The 11,490-nt window shown below is 36.0% G+C and overlaps 1 protein-coding gene across 1 annotated transcript in view; it reads left to right on the top strand.

Moving 5' to 3' along the window:
- Positions 1-6,630: 6,630 nt before the first annotated feature.
- Positions 6,631-11,490, top strand: part of CTTNBP2 (cortactin binding protein 2) — a gene marked incomplete at both ends in the record, with an annotated part of 30,107 nt that continues 25,247 nt past the window's right edge. Inside the window, 2 exons of the mRNA XM_010145840.1 lie at positions 6,631-6,855; positions 11,373-11,482. Coding sequence (XP_010144142.1) covers positions 6,631-6,855; positions 11,373-11,482 — 335 coding nt within the window. The remainder of the gene's footprint in view (positions 6,856-11,372; positions 11,483-11,490) is intronic.

The following is an 11,490-nucleotide window of genomic DNA, read 5'->3' as shown; positions in this document are numbered from 1 at the left end:
TCATATATTTGCATGGCTTAGGACTTTCATGAGACACTGCTCCAAGGTAGTTTTGAATGATTTTTTTAATGTATGCATGCCTTACATAAAGAATTACTAAATGGATATATTTTCCTTTCTTTATTGGTACTACTAACAAAAGACCTGAATTCCTTCGTGATCCTGATCAGTCATCTATAAAGAGCAATTTTTATAGTGTGAAACAGTTATAGAGGTCTGTCAGAGCATAATAAACCCGTGTGTTGCTTTTGTTTAACTTGCTGATTGTGTCTTCCTATTACTCAACTCTTTATACTGTTTCCACTTTTTTTGAACCTTCAGCTTGTTAGATCATAAATTTTCAGAGAATTTCCATTTTTTTCATCCTTAAAGTGTACACACAGTGTTTTTTGTCTTATTATACTTAACATGGAAATACACAGTTTGACTGTATCAGTCATATATGTTTCATATAATATTGAGTTTGTTAAAATCTAACTCTCTTGTAGACTTTGCGAGGATATGCACCATGGCAGTGCTGAAAAAAAGCATTTAGACTGTATTTAAGATTGTAAGGAGATATTGAGCATCATGTGTTCATTGACAGAAATCATGCTGCAGGATAACATATCTTGAGCAGTCATTGATGTTTACGTTTCCATTTGAGTTTGTTCTGTAAGAAATTCATATGATACTTTGAAAACATTCATTTGCATCTGCATTTAAAAAAAAACAAAATACCAAAACACTAAAAAAAGCCAACAAAGCCCCCAAACCCTATTGTGTGACAAAAATGCTAGAATTCTTTAAAGAGTCATTCTTAATTAATCACAGTAGGACATCATATCCCCCACTCCAGTAATTTGCGGATGTCTCTGAAAGTGCTACTACTATACTGAGCATATGCTCGTTGATAATTCCCTTTTGCTGAAGTGCATATTTCCAGCAAATAATTTTAAGATGCTTTATAATGCCACTGAATAAGATCTATAAACATGTTCTCTTTCAGCCACTTTCCTCTTTTAAAAAAAGCTATTACCCTTTCAATTTTATTTAGAATGAAGGACTCACCCTCGTCTTTAACATAACACATAAAATAAGCTTTTACTGCCTCCTCTTCTGTGCTGGTTAATTTTAAAAAACTCTTTACCACTCCCTAATACATATATCAAGAGAAAATATTAATATGAACCTGTCAACATCTGTTGAAGCAATTTAGTATATGTGGAAAAGGAAATTAATCAGAAGAACAAATGCTCTTGAAAGGAAGGAAATTTTGTTAAAGGGTTCTCGGGCAGCTTTAGTTCAGTTCCATTGTTCCACAGCAGTGTAGGACACGCAGTCCTGTTTTTGATGTTTATTGTCGATTACTGATGGAAGACTTGGACTTGCTGAACACTTAACTTGGCAGGTAAATGAAGAGGAAACTCTGAGATACATTGGGGAAAAAATGCAGAATTAACCTTAAAAATACTATTGGTTACATGTTCTGTTACTGATTATGAAAACTCATTTTAGTGACTATGTGCAACTAGTACCAATGTAGATTATTACTGGAAGAAAACTAACAGTGTAACTTACATTATGTGATTAATTTTTAATTTTTCATTATTAGGCTTATTTCATACTTACATATTAATTAGTCATACTTGTTCTTCCTTGCTTTTTTTATGCTTTTAGATTTAAGTTGCAGTAAGATGGATACTCTTTGAAGGTCTCCCTGCTTCCTTACATTCTTGTTTCAATAACAGGGGGAGAAAAAGTCTAATTAGACTTCATAATACTCAGTTTTGTCACTGAAAATTTTTTTTTCTTCTAAAGTGGAACACAAGAAACAAGTGAATGCAGGCCAGTTCTTATACTGGATTTGCCGCTTTTCCCACAGCCCAGATACTTTGTTCCTCTCGCTGCACACCCCGCTATCTGTATTTATCTTGCTAGTAGATAAATGGGGTCAGTGACTGCAAGGGGTCAGCTTGAGGGATATCCAGGAGCAAGTGTCCAGGGGGGAGCTGGCAGGTAGACAGAGGTGACTTGAATAGTATGAAAACGTTGATGTAGGGGTGAATGAGGTGTCTTGCTGTATGTGGTAGGACACAGGCTCCCTGAGAGAGTAATAAAAGCAGTTTATCTTACAGCCTTGTCCTCCAGATCCTTGTTGGCTGAAGACCTAGAAGAGAAAATGTGAGAGTAAACCTTCCCCTTGCGTCGCACAGCTGTGTAATCCCTAGGATTTGTTCAGTACTGATGTTTTATTTTTGAAACTATCACGAACTAAAAGTTCTGTTTTCTAAGCCACAAAAAGTATTTTTGTGATCTGAAGCAAGACATAAGACTTATTCCACCAGTAAGTATTTGCTTGGTTTTCCTTCCTCTGAGAGCTCGCTTCTGTCATGTGTTACTTGAGAAGGTTGCCAGCCTCTACAAGATAAAAAATAACAATCCTAGAAGAAATTTAGTCCTAGAGTAATTTAGATTGGAAGGCACCTCGAGAGATCATTCAGTCTAATCTGCTTAAAGCAAGTCTAATGTCAGGCATAGATCGAGTTACTGATGGCCATATCCGATCTAGTTTTGGAAATCTCTCACTGACAGAGGTGATATGTTTTCCTTGGGCAACACGTTCCAGTGCTTATCTACTCTCAGTGAGAATTTGTGTCCAACTCAAAAATCCCTCGTTGGATCATGGGATGATTGCTATTTGTCCTGTCAGTGTGCAGACCTCTAGCATGTTTCACCTGGTTGTCTCCATTTCACACTGAAAATATCTTCCTTTGGATCATCTTGCACTCCTCTCTGAAGATGTTTTTCAGTTCTACTGTATTATTTTTAGTATAAACTTGTAGTCCATCCTAGATCCGACATAATGCTGTAGACCAGCGACCAGCCTGTCCATAAAGTAACTTTGGGGTTTCATTCTTTTTAAGTAGTAGTTGCACTCTTATTTTAGCCTCCTTAAGTTTTGGATCCTGTGTAAGTATTTAAAAGCTCTGTATAAATGAAATGTGATGTTCTTATTGAACTGTATTCAAAAGGTGTTGTAAGTTTAAGCTTTTACTCTATTGCAGTAGTGAAATTCATGAATTAACTATTTAAAGGTTTCTTTTCTTTGATTTTAGATATTTTTAACTGATTTGTGTATGCTTACTGTCAGTTTTCATTAGCGGTTACCTGTTGGAGGATTTAGCTTAAGTCTTAAGTAAGCGATTGGTATAGGCTGCAAAAAGTATCATTTCCTTTGTACATCTTTTTATACCTTTAAATACTTTAAGTCTCGGTCGTCCCATTAAAAGCCTAGTTGCTATGCAAATGGGTATGTCCAGAAAAATAAAGCTGGGGGTTTGTGAACTCATGTAGCGCCTTTCACAGTGCAGCGGTCATGATTACCTCCTATAGTGGGTCCATATTCTGTCTGGTTTTGAAAATTTTCTGTTTGAAAATGTATTCAGTTAATTATTCGCAAATCAATATTTTAAATGTTATTTTCTTTTATGTACTGCTGTGCAACTGAAGTTAATATGAGACATTGCTAATGCTATTTTAGCTCAGCCAACAAATTATGCAGAGACTATTTTAAAGGATTAAAATGACATGAGACTGTACATTCCCCAGATGATTGCCATAAAACCTAGGTATCTTGATATTGCTACTAGCTCTTATGAATTGAAATTCAGTGCTGAATGATGATGTAAGGGAGAAAAATATCTGATTATAATATTTCTATTTCTCCCATCTGATGTGCTTCAGTGAAGTGCAAAGAGAGAGGAGTATTATTTAGGGGCTGGAGGAATTATGTAAAAAAACCTCTAAGCCTAGGTTGTCTTTCTGCCATCTTGTGCTTATGTTTTAGGGAACTACTCATTGTTTCCCTTCTACCAAGGTTCTGCTTTATCTTTTATTCTGGTATCTTCATTTGAGATCATGCATTCTCATCCTATGAATTTATTTTATATTTTTAGTCTTCGTGTAGAAACATGGAAACTTTTGCTTTAATATTTTTCATTTAGCTCGCTTTTGAGTTGGAAGCATCCTGAGATTACTTTTGTTGTTTACGGTTTGAGGTTCGCCAGTCTGTTTTACTCTGGGCTTCAGGGTATACAATTAGGTGGGCAGACCTGTCATCCCAAACCATGTGATGTTCAAGACCTGTTGTTTTTTCCACAGTCTTTAGCGTTCAGATGTTCATGTAGCCACTTTGGTTCTTAATGCCAGCAGATTGTTTTGGTTTTCATTCAGATCTCATTCTTTCTGTGTAGTTTCATCTTTTCCTTAGCTAGTGAATCCAAACACCCAGTCCCATCACTATTTTGGCAGGTGAACCATGAGCCTTGCTTGCTCTGTGAATTGCTATGTGTGTTAGAGAATGCTTCAAATAATGTATTCATACTGCATACGTACAGTGCCGAGAGCACAGCTAGTCATGGGTCACAGAAAAAACTGCAAAATATGCAGTATTTCACTGGTTGTCTACCTGTGTTTCTCTAAAGATATGAGTGGTTGCCTTTGCCTCTGAGATCAGTTAATCTCCTTGGCTTCTGTTTGTGTTGTTGGTCTCTGGATTTAAGGATTGAGGCTCTGGTGGTCTTTTTTTGTTTGTTTGTTTTAATTTATAGCTGAGCTGCTACATTAGTGGTTTTTCCTTTAATGGCTCACTTTCTTTATATAAACTAAGTGACTTTTACACTGCTGATAATTTATATAATGGATTGTGCTTCCATCTCCATTTAAATTCTTAACCTGCTTGGGTCTGTCATCTTGTTTGGCTGCTTGGCACTTTAATTGAGGATCAGGTTTTTGGTTTTGATTGTTGCCTTTGCGTGAAGGTTGAATTCCTAAGCTGCGTACTGTCCTATAACTTCAGTATATAGAACCAGGAGCTACAAATATAGCCCTTCCCCACCTGGCTTTGTAATATTACCTTTGGAACTAGCTATTTTATGTTATTTTAAAATCCAAGTTAAAAATTAAGGGATTAAAATATTAGACTAATTAGGGTTTATTTGTGAGGTAATATATAAAAAAATTACTAGGCTCTATCAGCTTATTTTTGTCTCTTCAATCAATCACTACCTGACTTTGTAACCTTAGCTAGACTCGAGTTTTAAATGAAGTCTATAAACTTTTTTGAAGTTATGCCCCAAAGGCCTGATTTTTAAAAATGTTTTCAAAAACATTTATACTATCAAAAAAATTTATACTATCAAATTGAAAATTAGACTAAAAGTATTTCAAGCATGAGAATATGTAGGCATGCTTACTTCTGTGGCAGTTAATTCTCTTTTACCTTTTAATTTCCCAAATTTCAGTTTTGTAGACAATGTATAGGAAAAAGTTGGGCATTCACTAAGGTGTATTATTTGTAGCTAGTCTCTGGAGAGTTTCTAACATAGTTCCTATGTTTTTTCCTTGGTTTCTCATGCCCTGAAATGTGTGTAACCTTTTATGACGTTTTCATATGTTCCAATTGTAACTTCAAGCTTTCCAAATGATCTACTAACCCGTTTGGTAACCATTAGGCCTGTTCCTCCTCTTTTGTATCTCAGAATTGGCTTGTTCTTCCTCTTTTTTGCTTATTTTTCAAAACTGAACTTGAACCAAATCACAGCTAAATGTTTTAGCTGTTTTTGGAGGGATTTCTCCTTCTGATGATGTTTCTCTGCACAGTCGGGGTTTCTTTCCAACTTTTTGGAGACAATACTTCTTTAAAGAGCTGCTCTGGTGACTCTTGATTTTTAAGGTCACAAACCTTTATTTTTCTTCCAAAATTTGTGTTATTATGGTTTAACTTTCTTTTTTCTACTTTCTATGTGCAAGCACAAAATCACCACAATAAAATTTTAGAAATTATCGGATCTTTATGGTGTGGGTTTTTTTGATGGGGTTTGTATGTTGAGTTGATTGGTTGATTGATTTTTCTTTTTTCCTCCACAAATTAGCTGGGTCTTAAGCCTGAGATTTCAGAACAACATGTTCTATGAAGACTGTTAGAAGTCAGAACTTTTTTTTTTTCCTTAATGACGACGAACTGTTGTACTGTAGTTTGGAAATATAATTTTGTTTTTAAATAATGCCATGGAGAATCATATAATCATGGAGTTCTTCCTGAAGAGAGATATGAGAAGTGTCTTAATTTCAGAAAATCCTTGGTATTTTTTCTCTCTGCTTGTTTGTTATTACTTACAAAAATCTTTGTATGTGTAAACATGCCGTCAATCTTTTTATTTGAAAAATACTTATTTTGGTACTGCAGTGAACACACGAAACATGTTTTCGTATTTTTATTAGCATAATTTCAATACATAGAAATAGAAAACTTTATTTTAGAATGTTTTTCTTCCTTTTCCTCTCTGTGTATCAGCCAGTTTACGAGATGTTTTTGTAATACTTCTGGAAGTGCTCCAAATCGATATTTCTGTACTGAATTGAGAAGGTGAAGGATTTTTTTGTGAATTGTATTGACTGTAATGAAATCTGTGTGCAACATATCTGGCTATTTGTTTTAGAGATTGTAAAGGAATACGTAAAAAAAATATTTTTAAAACGTAAGTAAAGTCATAACCTTCCCTGTGGTTTAAGTCTCTTCAGTGTGTGGATATACTCCAAAGAATGCATTCAGTTTTATTCCTTTGTCTGTTTGGGTTTTTTTGTTAGGCCCGGCGAAAAGAGGTTTTTATCCAGGAGCGATATGGAAGATTTAATCTGAGTGACCCATTTCTGGCTCTTCAGAGAGACTTTGAGGCAGGTGCTGGTGATAAAGAAAAGAAGCCAATATGCATGAACCCATTGTCCATTTTAGAAGCGGTTATGGCTCATTGCAGGAAAATGCAAGAAAGAATGTCTGCTCAGTTGGCTGCTGCTGAAAACAAACAAAAGAAGGTATACTGCTACCAACTTCTTTCCCTTTTCCCTCTCCTGATTTGTTCTTTCATGCCACTTTTAAAATTTGCATCTTTGTCTAACTTGGTTATCATTACAAGTGTTAGAATGTTATCACTTAATTGTATATAGGGAGGTGTTGAGTTTCTGGGATATTTTGTGTGCACATGTCATTTGTTCTATGAATTTAGCTCTACTTATGGATAAACGAAATAAAACTGGTACAAGTATATGATGTATATACTCAGCGTGAGCTGAGAAAGCACATCACAGTGTATTTTTAAACCAACACTACTGAAACCTAGAGGAGCTGCTGTTATTTTTGTTCTAACCTAAATCGCATAAAATAAATAATTTATCAGCATCTTAAATTAGGTGGCTCTATTTCATAAATTGGTAAAAATAATTTATAACTCTACAAAATTACTTTTTGCATATTTAGAACATTTGCTGTAGAGAGAAAATTATTTTAGAACAAGTATGTTGCAAAAAAAATCTCATATTGAAGATAAAATAATGTCATGCACATGTTTCACTAAAATGCAAGCCATACATTCCTAAAGCATAGCTAAATATGAAAATGTTGGGGAGGGGTTTCTAGAGGAAGGAAGGGAACAGTAATGTAATTGACTAATCTTGGCCAGGTATTTTTGAATAATTAGAAAATAAATGCTTGCTAGTCACTGAATCATCCTCACTGGGTATAAGATGAACAGAATGTCTTCATCAGCTGTGAAATAGCATTTCAGTTTTATATTGAAAAACAACAGGCAATGCTAAGACAATTGACATAAAATTGATTTTGATAGTAATTGCTCTTTGGGAAATAATAGGCACACAAAGGTGCTGGAAGTATGCTGGAAGTAAATGCTTAAATTAAATCAGCAAACTTTTTCTTTTTATCTTAGCATTGTTGTTTAGGTTACTTTAATCATCCCTGCTCTGTTAAGACTTCAGAAGAACAGATACAGCATTCAAAAAAAAATGAGTAATACTAGACTGTATGTAGGATGTATAAGTCTGCAGACAGAATAATGGCCCAGGTAGTGAACTGCCACTTGCACTTACTTAGCACTTCTTTCTGAGAACTGTTGTATGTTAATTTTTTGTTTCATTTGCTTTGTAAATTGAGATTTTGGGGCAGGGATTGTCTCAGCACAGAAAAGAGTGAGTAAGCTTGCTTGTTCTGACTGAAGAATGATATTGGGAGAGATTGACACGTCTGCTTGGACAGTTGGATTAGTTTCTTGTTCCAGTGTATGGCCACAAGTCTCTCCTTGTACCTACATTCTTCATATCTCTGGCTTTTAGTATTAGGACAGATACATGCATGTAAGATGGGCTTAAGTACTGAAAGAATGTCTCAAAGTTAGGGTATACGTAAATTCCATTTTTGTCCTTTTGGCCCAGATTTATTGCCAAAGTCTATTATCTACGAGTCTGCTTGTACAGGAGAGGATGCCCTTGTCTTTTGTTTCCTGGAGGAATACATGATGTTTTTTTATTTAAATCTTAAGTAGTTTGATCTTGATTTATTTTGCAGTTTGATTGTTACCTTGAGAAGTACCCAAACCTCTTGTACACTTGATTCCGAAGTCTGGAACTTTCAAGCTAAATTTTCAAGCACTACACTTCGAAAAATGTGTGTTGTTTTGAAAGCGTGTCATTATGATTCAACCATTTTTACTCCTTGTAACAAAAAGGAAATTTAAATAACACAGGATTTGAAAACAAACTGCATGGTGTTGAGCATTGGTGACCCAATGTAAAAGGAAAAAAAAAGTTAAGCCTAGACAAATATGACCTAAATACACAGCCAGGGGCACCTCCTCCCTCCAAGAGTGGTTCCTCCTCTAAATGTGTGATGACTCTGTCTTCAAGTTTGCAGTTGCCTCACTGTCTCACTCTTAATGAAGTCTGTGTACAGCTGTGTTTATTTTCTCTGGATATTACTGGACTTTAAAGGGGCTCAGACTGAATCTTATTCCTGGGGCCTTATTATCTGTGAATAGTGACCTTAAAAGTATTAACATGGTTTAATCCCATCCAGCAACTTAGCACCACCCAGCTGCTCATGCATTCCCCTCTGGTGGGCTGGGGGGCAGAATCTAAAGGGTGAAAGTGAGAAAACTCATGGGCTGAGATAAAGACAGTTTAGTAGGTAAAGCAAAAGCCACAAAGGCAAACAAAGTGAAACAAGGAATTCTTTCACTGCTTCACATCAGCCAGCAGGTGTTCAACCATCTCAAGGAAAGCAGGGCTGCATCACGTGTAATGGTTACTTGGGAAGATAAACACCATCACTCTGAACAACACACACACCCTTCCTTCTTCCCTCTGTTTTATATGCTAAGCATGACGTTATATAGTATGATGTCCTTTGGCCCATTGGGGTAACTGTCCAGGCTGTGTCCCATCCCAGCTTCTTGTGCATCCCCAGCCTGCTTGCTGGTGGAGAGGGATGAGAAGCAGAAAAGTCCTTGACTTTGTGTAACCACTGTTGAGCAGTAGTGAAAACATCAGTGTGTTATCAACAGTGTTTCCAGTACAAATCCAAAACATAGACCAATACCAGCTACTATGAAGAAAGTTAACTCTATCCCAGCCAAAACTAGCACAGGCATTCTTTGAATAACATTTTTATTTGATTATAAAAAGCAAGTCATAACAATGTGCCAGAATGTAGAAAAATGTAAGAGGTGCACAAATGACCGTCAGTCGTAGGCTTACCATATACCAAATGCCTATTCCCCAGATGTCATCTGCTTTGTGTTAAGTCTCCATCTTCTTCCATCTCTTTGAATGTTTTTCCTGGAGCTGCTATCAAAATTAATTTTGAGGTTTCCTGGGAACTCAAACCCAGATAATCAAAATCACAGTTCTTGATTTGTGAAGTGTTTGCAGAGACATTGGTATTGGGATTCATGCTCGCAGACAGACAGACATGTTGACTGGAAGAGGCCTATTGATGTGATTTAGGCTAACCTTGTGCTTAAAGCAGATTATGACCAGCAGTACATCTGGTAATCTGTGAATTTGTCTAGTTGAGTCCTGAAAAGCCCCAGGAATGACAATACTGCAGCTTTTCTGCACTGCTATCCTTGTGAAGAACTTTTTTCTAAGACTCAGCCTCTTAAAGGGCAATTTTTTGTGTTAATTTTTCATGTTAGCCTTTCATTATGGGGCCCTACCTGCCCCAATTTGACACTGTCATCGTAAGGGCCCTTCAAAATGAATCATATGTTGCTATCAGATCATCGCTCAGTCTTTTTTTCACTAGACTAAGCAAACCAAGCTCCCTCAACCTTTTCTCACAATTCATGCACTCTGTCTCTCACTTTTAAGTGGCCTTTGCACTTCATTATTTTTGTCATAAGTACTTGAAAATATTTTTCTGGAAAAAATACCTTCTTAGAAGATGCACTTTAGTGGTACAGTTCTGAATTTTTATTCTGTATAGATCTGTATGTAAATATGAAGGAAAACTGACAAAGATAAAATGATTAAAAAAGTATGGGAGAAGGAATGCTCAGCACTTTCTTGGGGTTTTGTTTGTTTGTATCTTTATTTGTCATTCAGATAAGCCAGATAGGAAGATACTGCACCAGTGTGTGAAGGGAGGAGCAGAAAGAAAGAAAGAAATTTTTCTTTTGTTGTTGTTTGACTTGTGTAAAAGTTTGTTTGGGAAAATACGAAGCGCTTTGGGCTGTATTATTACTAGTAGATATTTTGTAAAATGGTGCATTAACATATTTTTCAGTGCTTTTCTAGAATAGGGTCTTTGAATAAAAGCATTATCAGTAAGCAAGATGAATTTGAGGCGATGGCTATGTGAATGGGAGGAAAAAATACTCTTATCCATTACCTGCACACAGTAGGTAGCTTTTTGATTCTAGCTTGTAACATAGTTTATACATCACTAATGTCAGTGAGACCTTCCACTCACTTTGCTCAGTAAGTACAAGAAGGTATTTGTGCCTGTGACAAAATGTTGGTCTCAGAAATTAATGTCTTATTTATAAATGTTAAAACAAGATATAAGACACTTACTATGGACATGATGGACAGTGTATTTCAACCCTAATCTCCTTCAGTCTGTGGAAGACCTAAAACATGAACTGAGCTCAAAGTTTTCTTGCAAAGCTCATCTCTTGCTTGTATCTGGTTCCTTTACTGAGAAGAGGACTTTCTGTGACATCATATGTCTAATTTCTGGAGACCAGATAGCTCCTCACTCAGGAATCCCAAACAGTTAATCACTGTGGGGAGTCTGTGTTGTCAATGCAGGAAAGCAGATGGACTTACTTAGTTTCTGAATTGCTTTTTGGGGGATGCCTGTCTCTTTTTCGTTGTATAAGATTACAGGCACTTGTGTTAGATACCACAAATCACTTTCCTGTGGTGGACAGGTTCATTTTAGGCATACTCTCAAAGGTTAAAATATAAATGTCAGGTTAATACTAGTTAATTTTGAAAGTCTCGTCTTAATGAGAATTTTTCTCAATGCTTTCTTACAGTTGGAAATGGAAAAATCTCAGTTACAGAATCTTGAGCTGGAGCACAAAAAGCTATCTGCTCGTCTTGAGGAAGAACGTGGGAAAAATAAGCACGTAGTATTGATGCTAGTGAAAGAGT

The sequence above is a fragment of the Buceros rhinoceros genome, unplaced genomic scaffold (assembly GCF_000710305.1).
Source record: "Buceros rhinoceros silvestris isolate BGI_N320 unplaced genomic scaffold, ASM71030v1 scaffold19551, whole genome shotgun sequence".
Classification (NCBI taxonomy): Eukaryota; Metazoa; Chordata; class Aves; order Bucerotiformes; family Bucerotidae; genus Buceros; species Buceros rhinoceros.
This window is presented reverse-complemented; position numbering and strand designations above follow the sequence as displayed.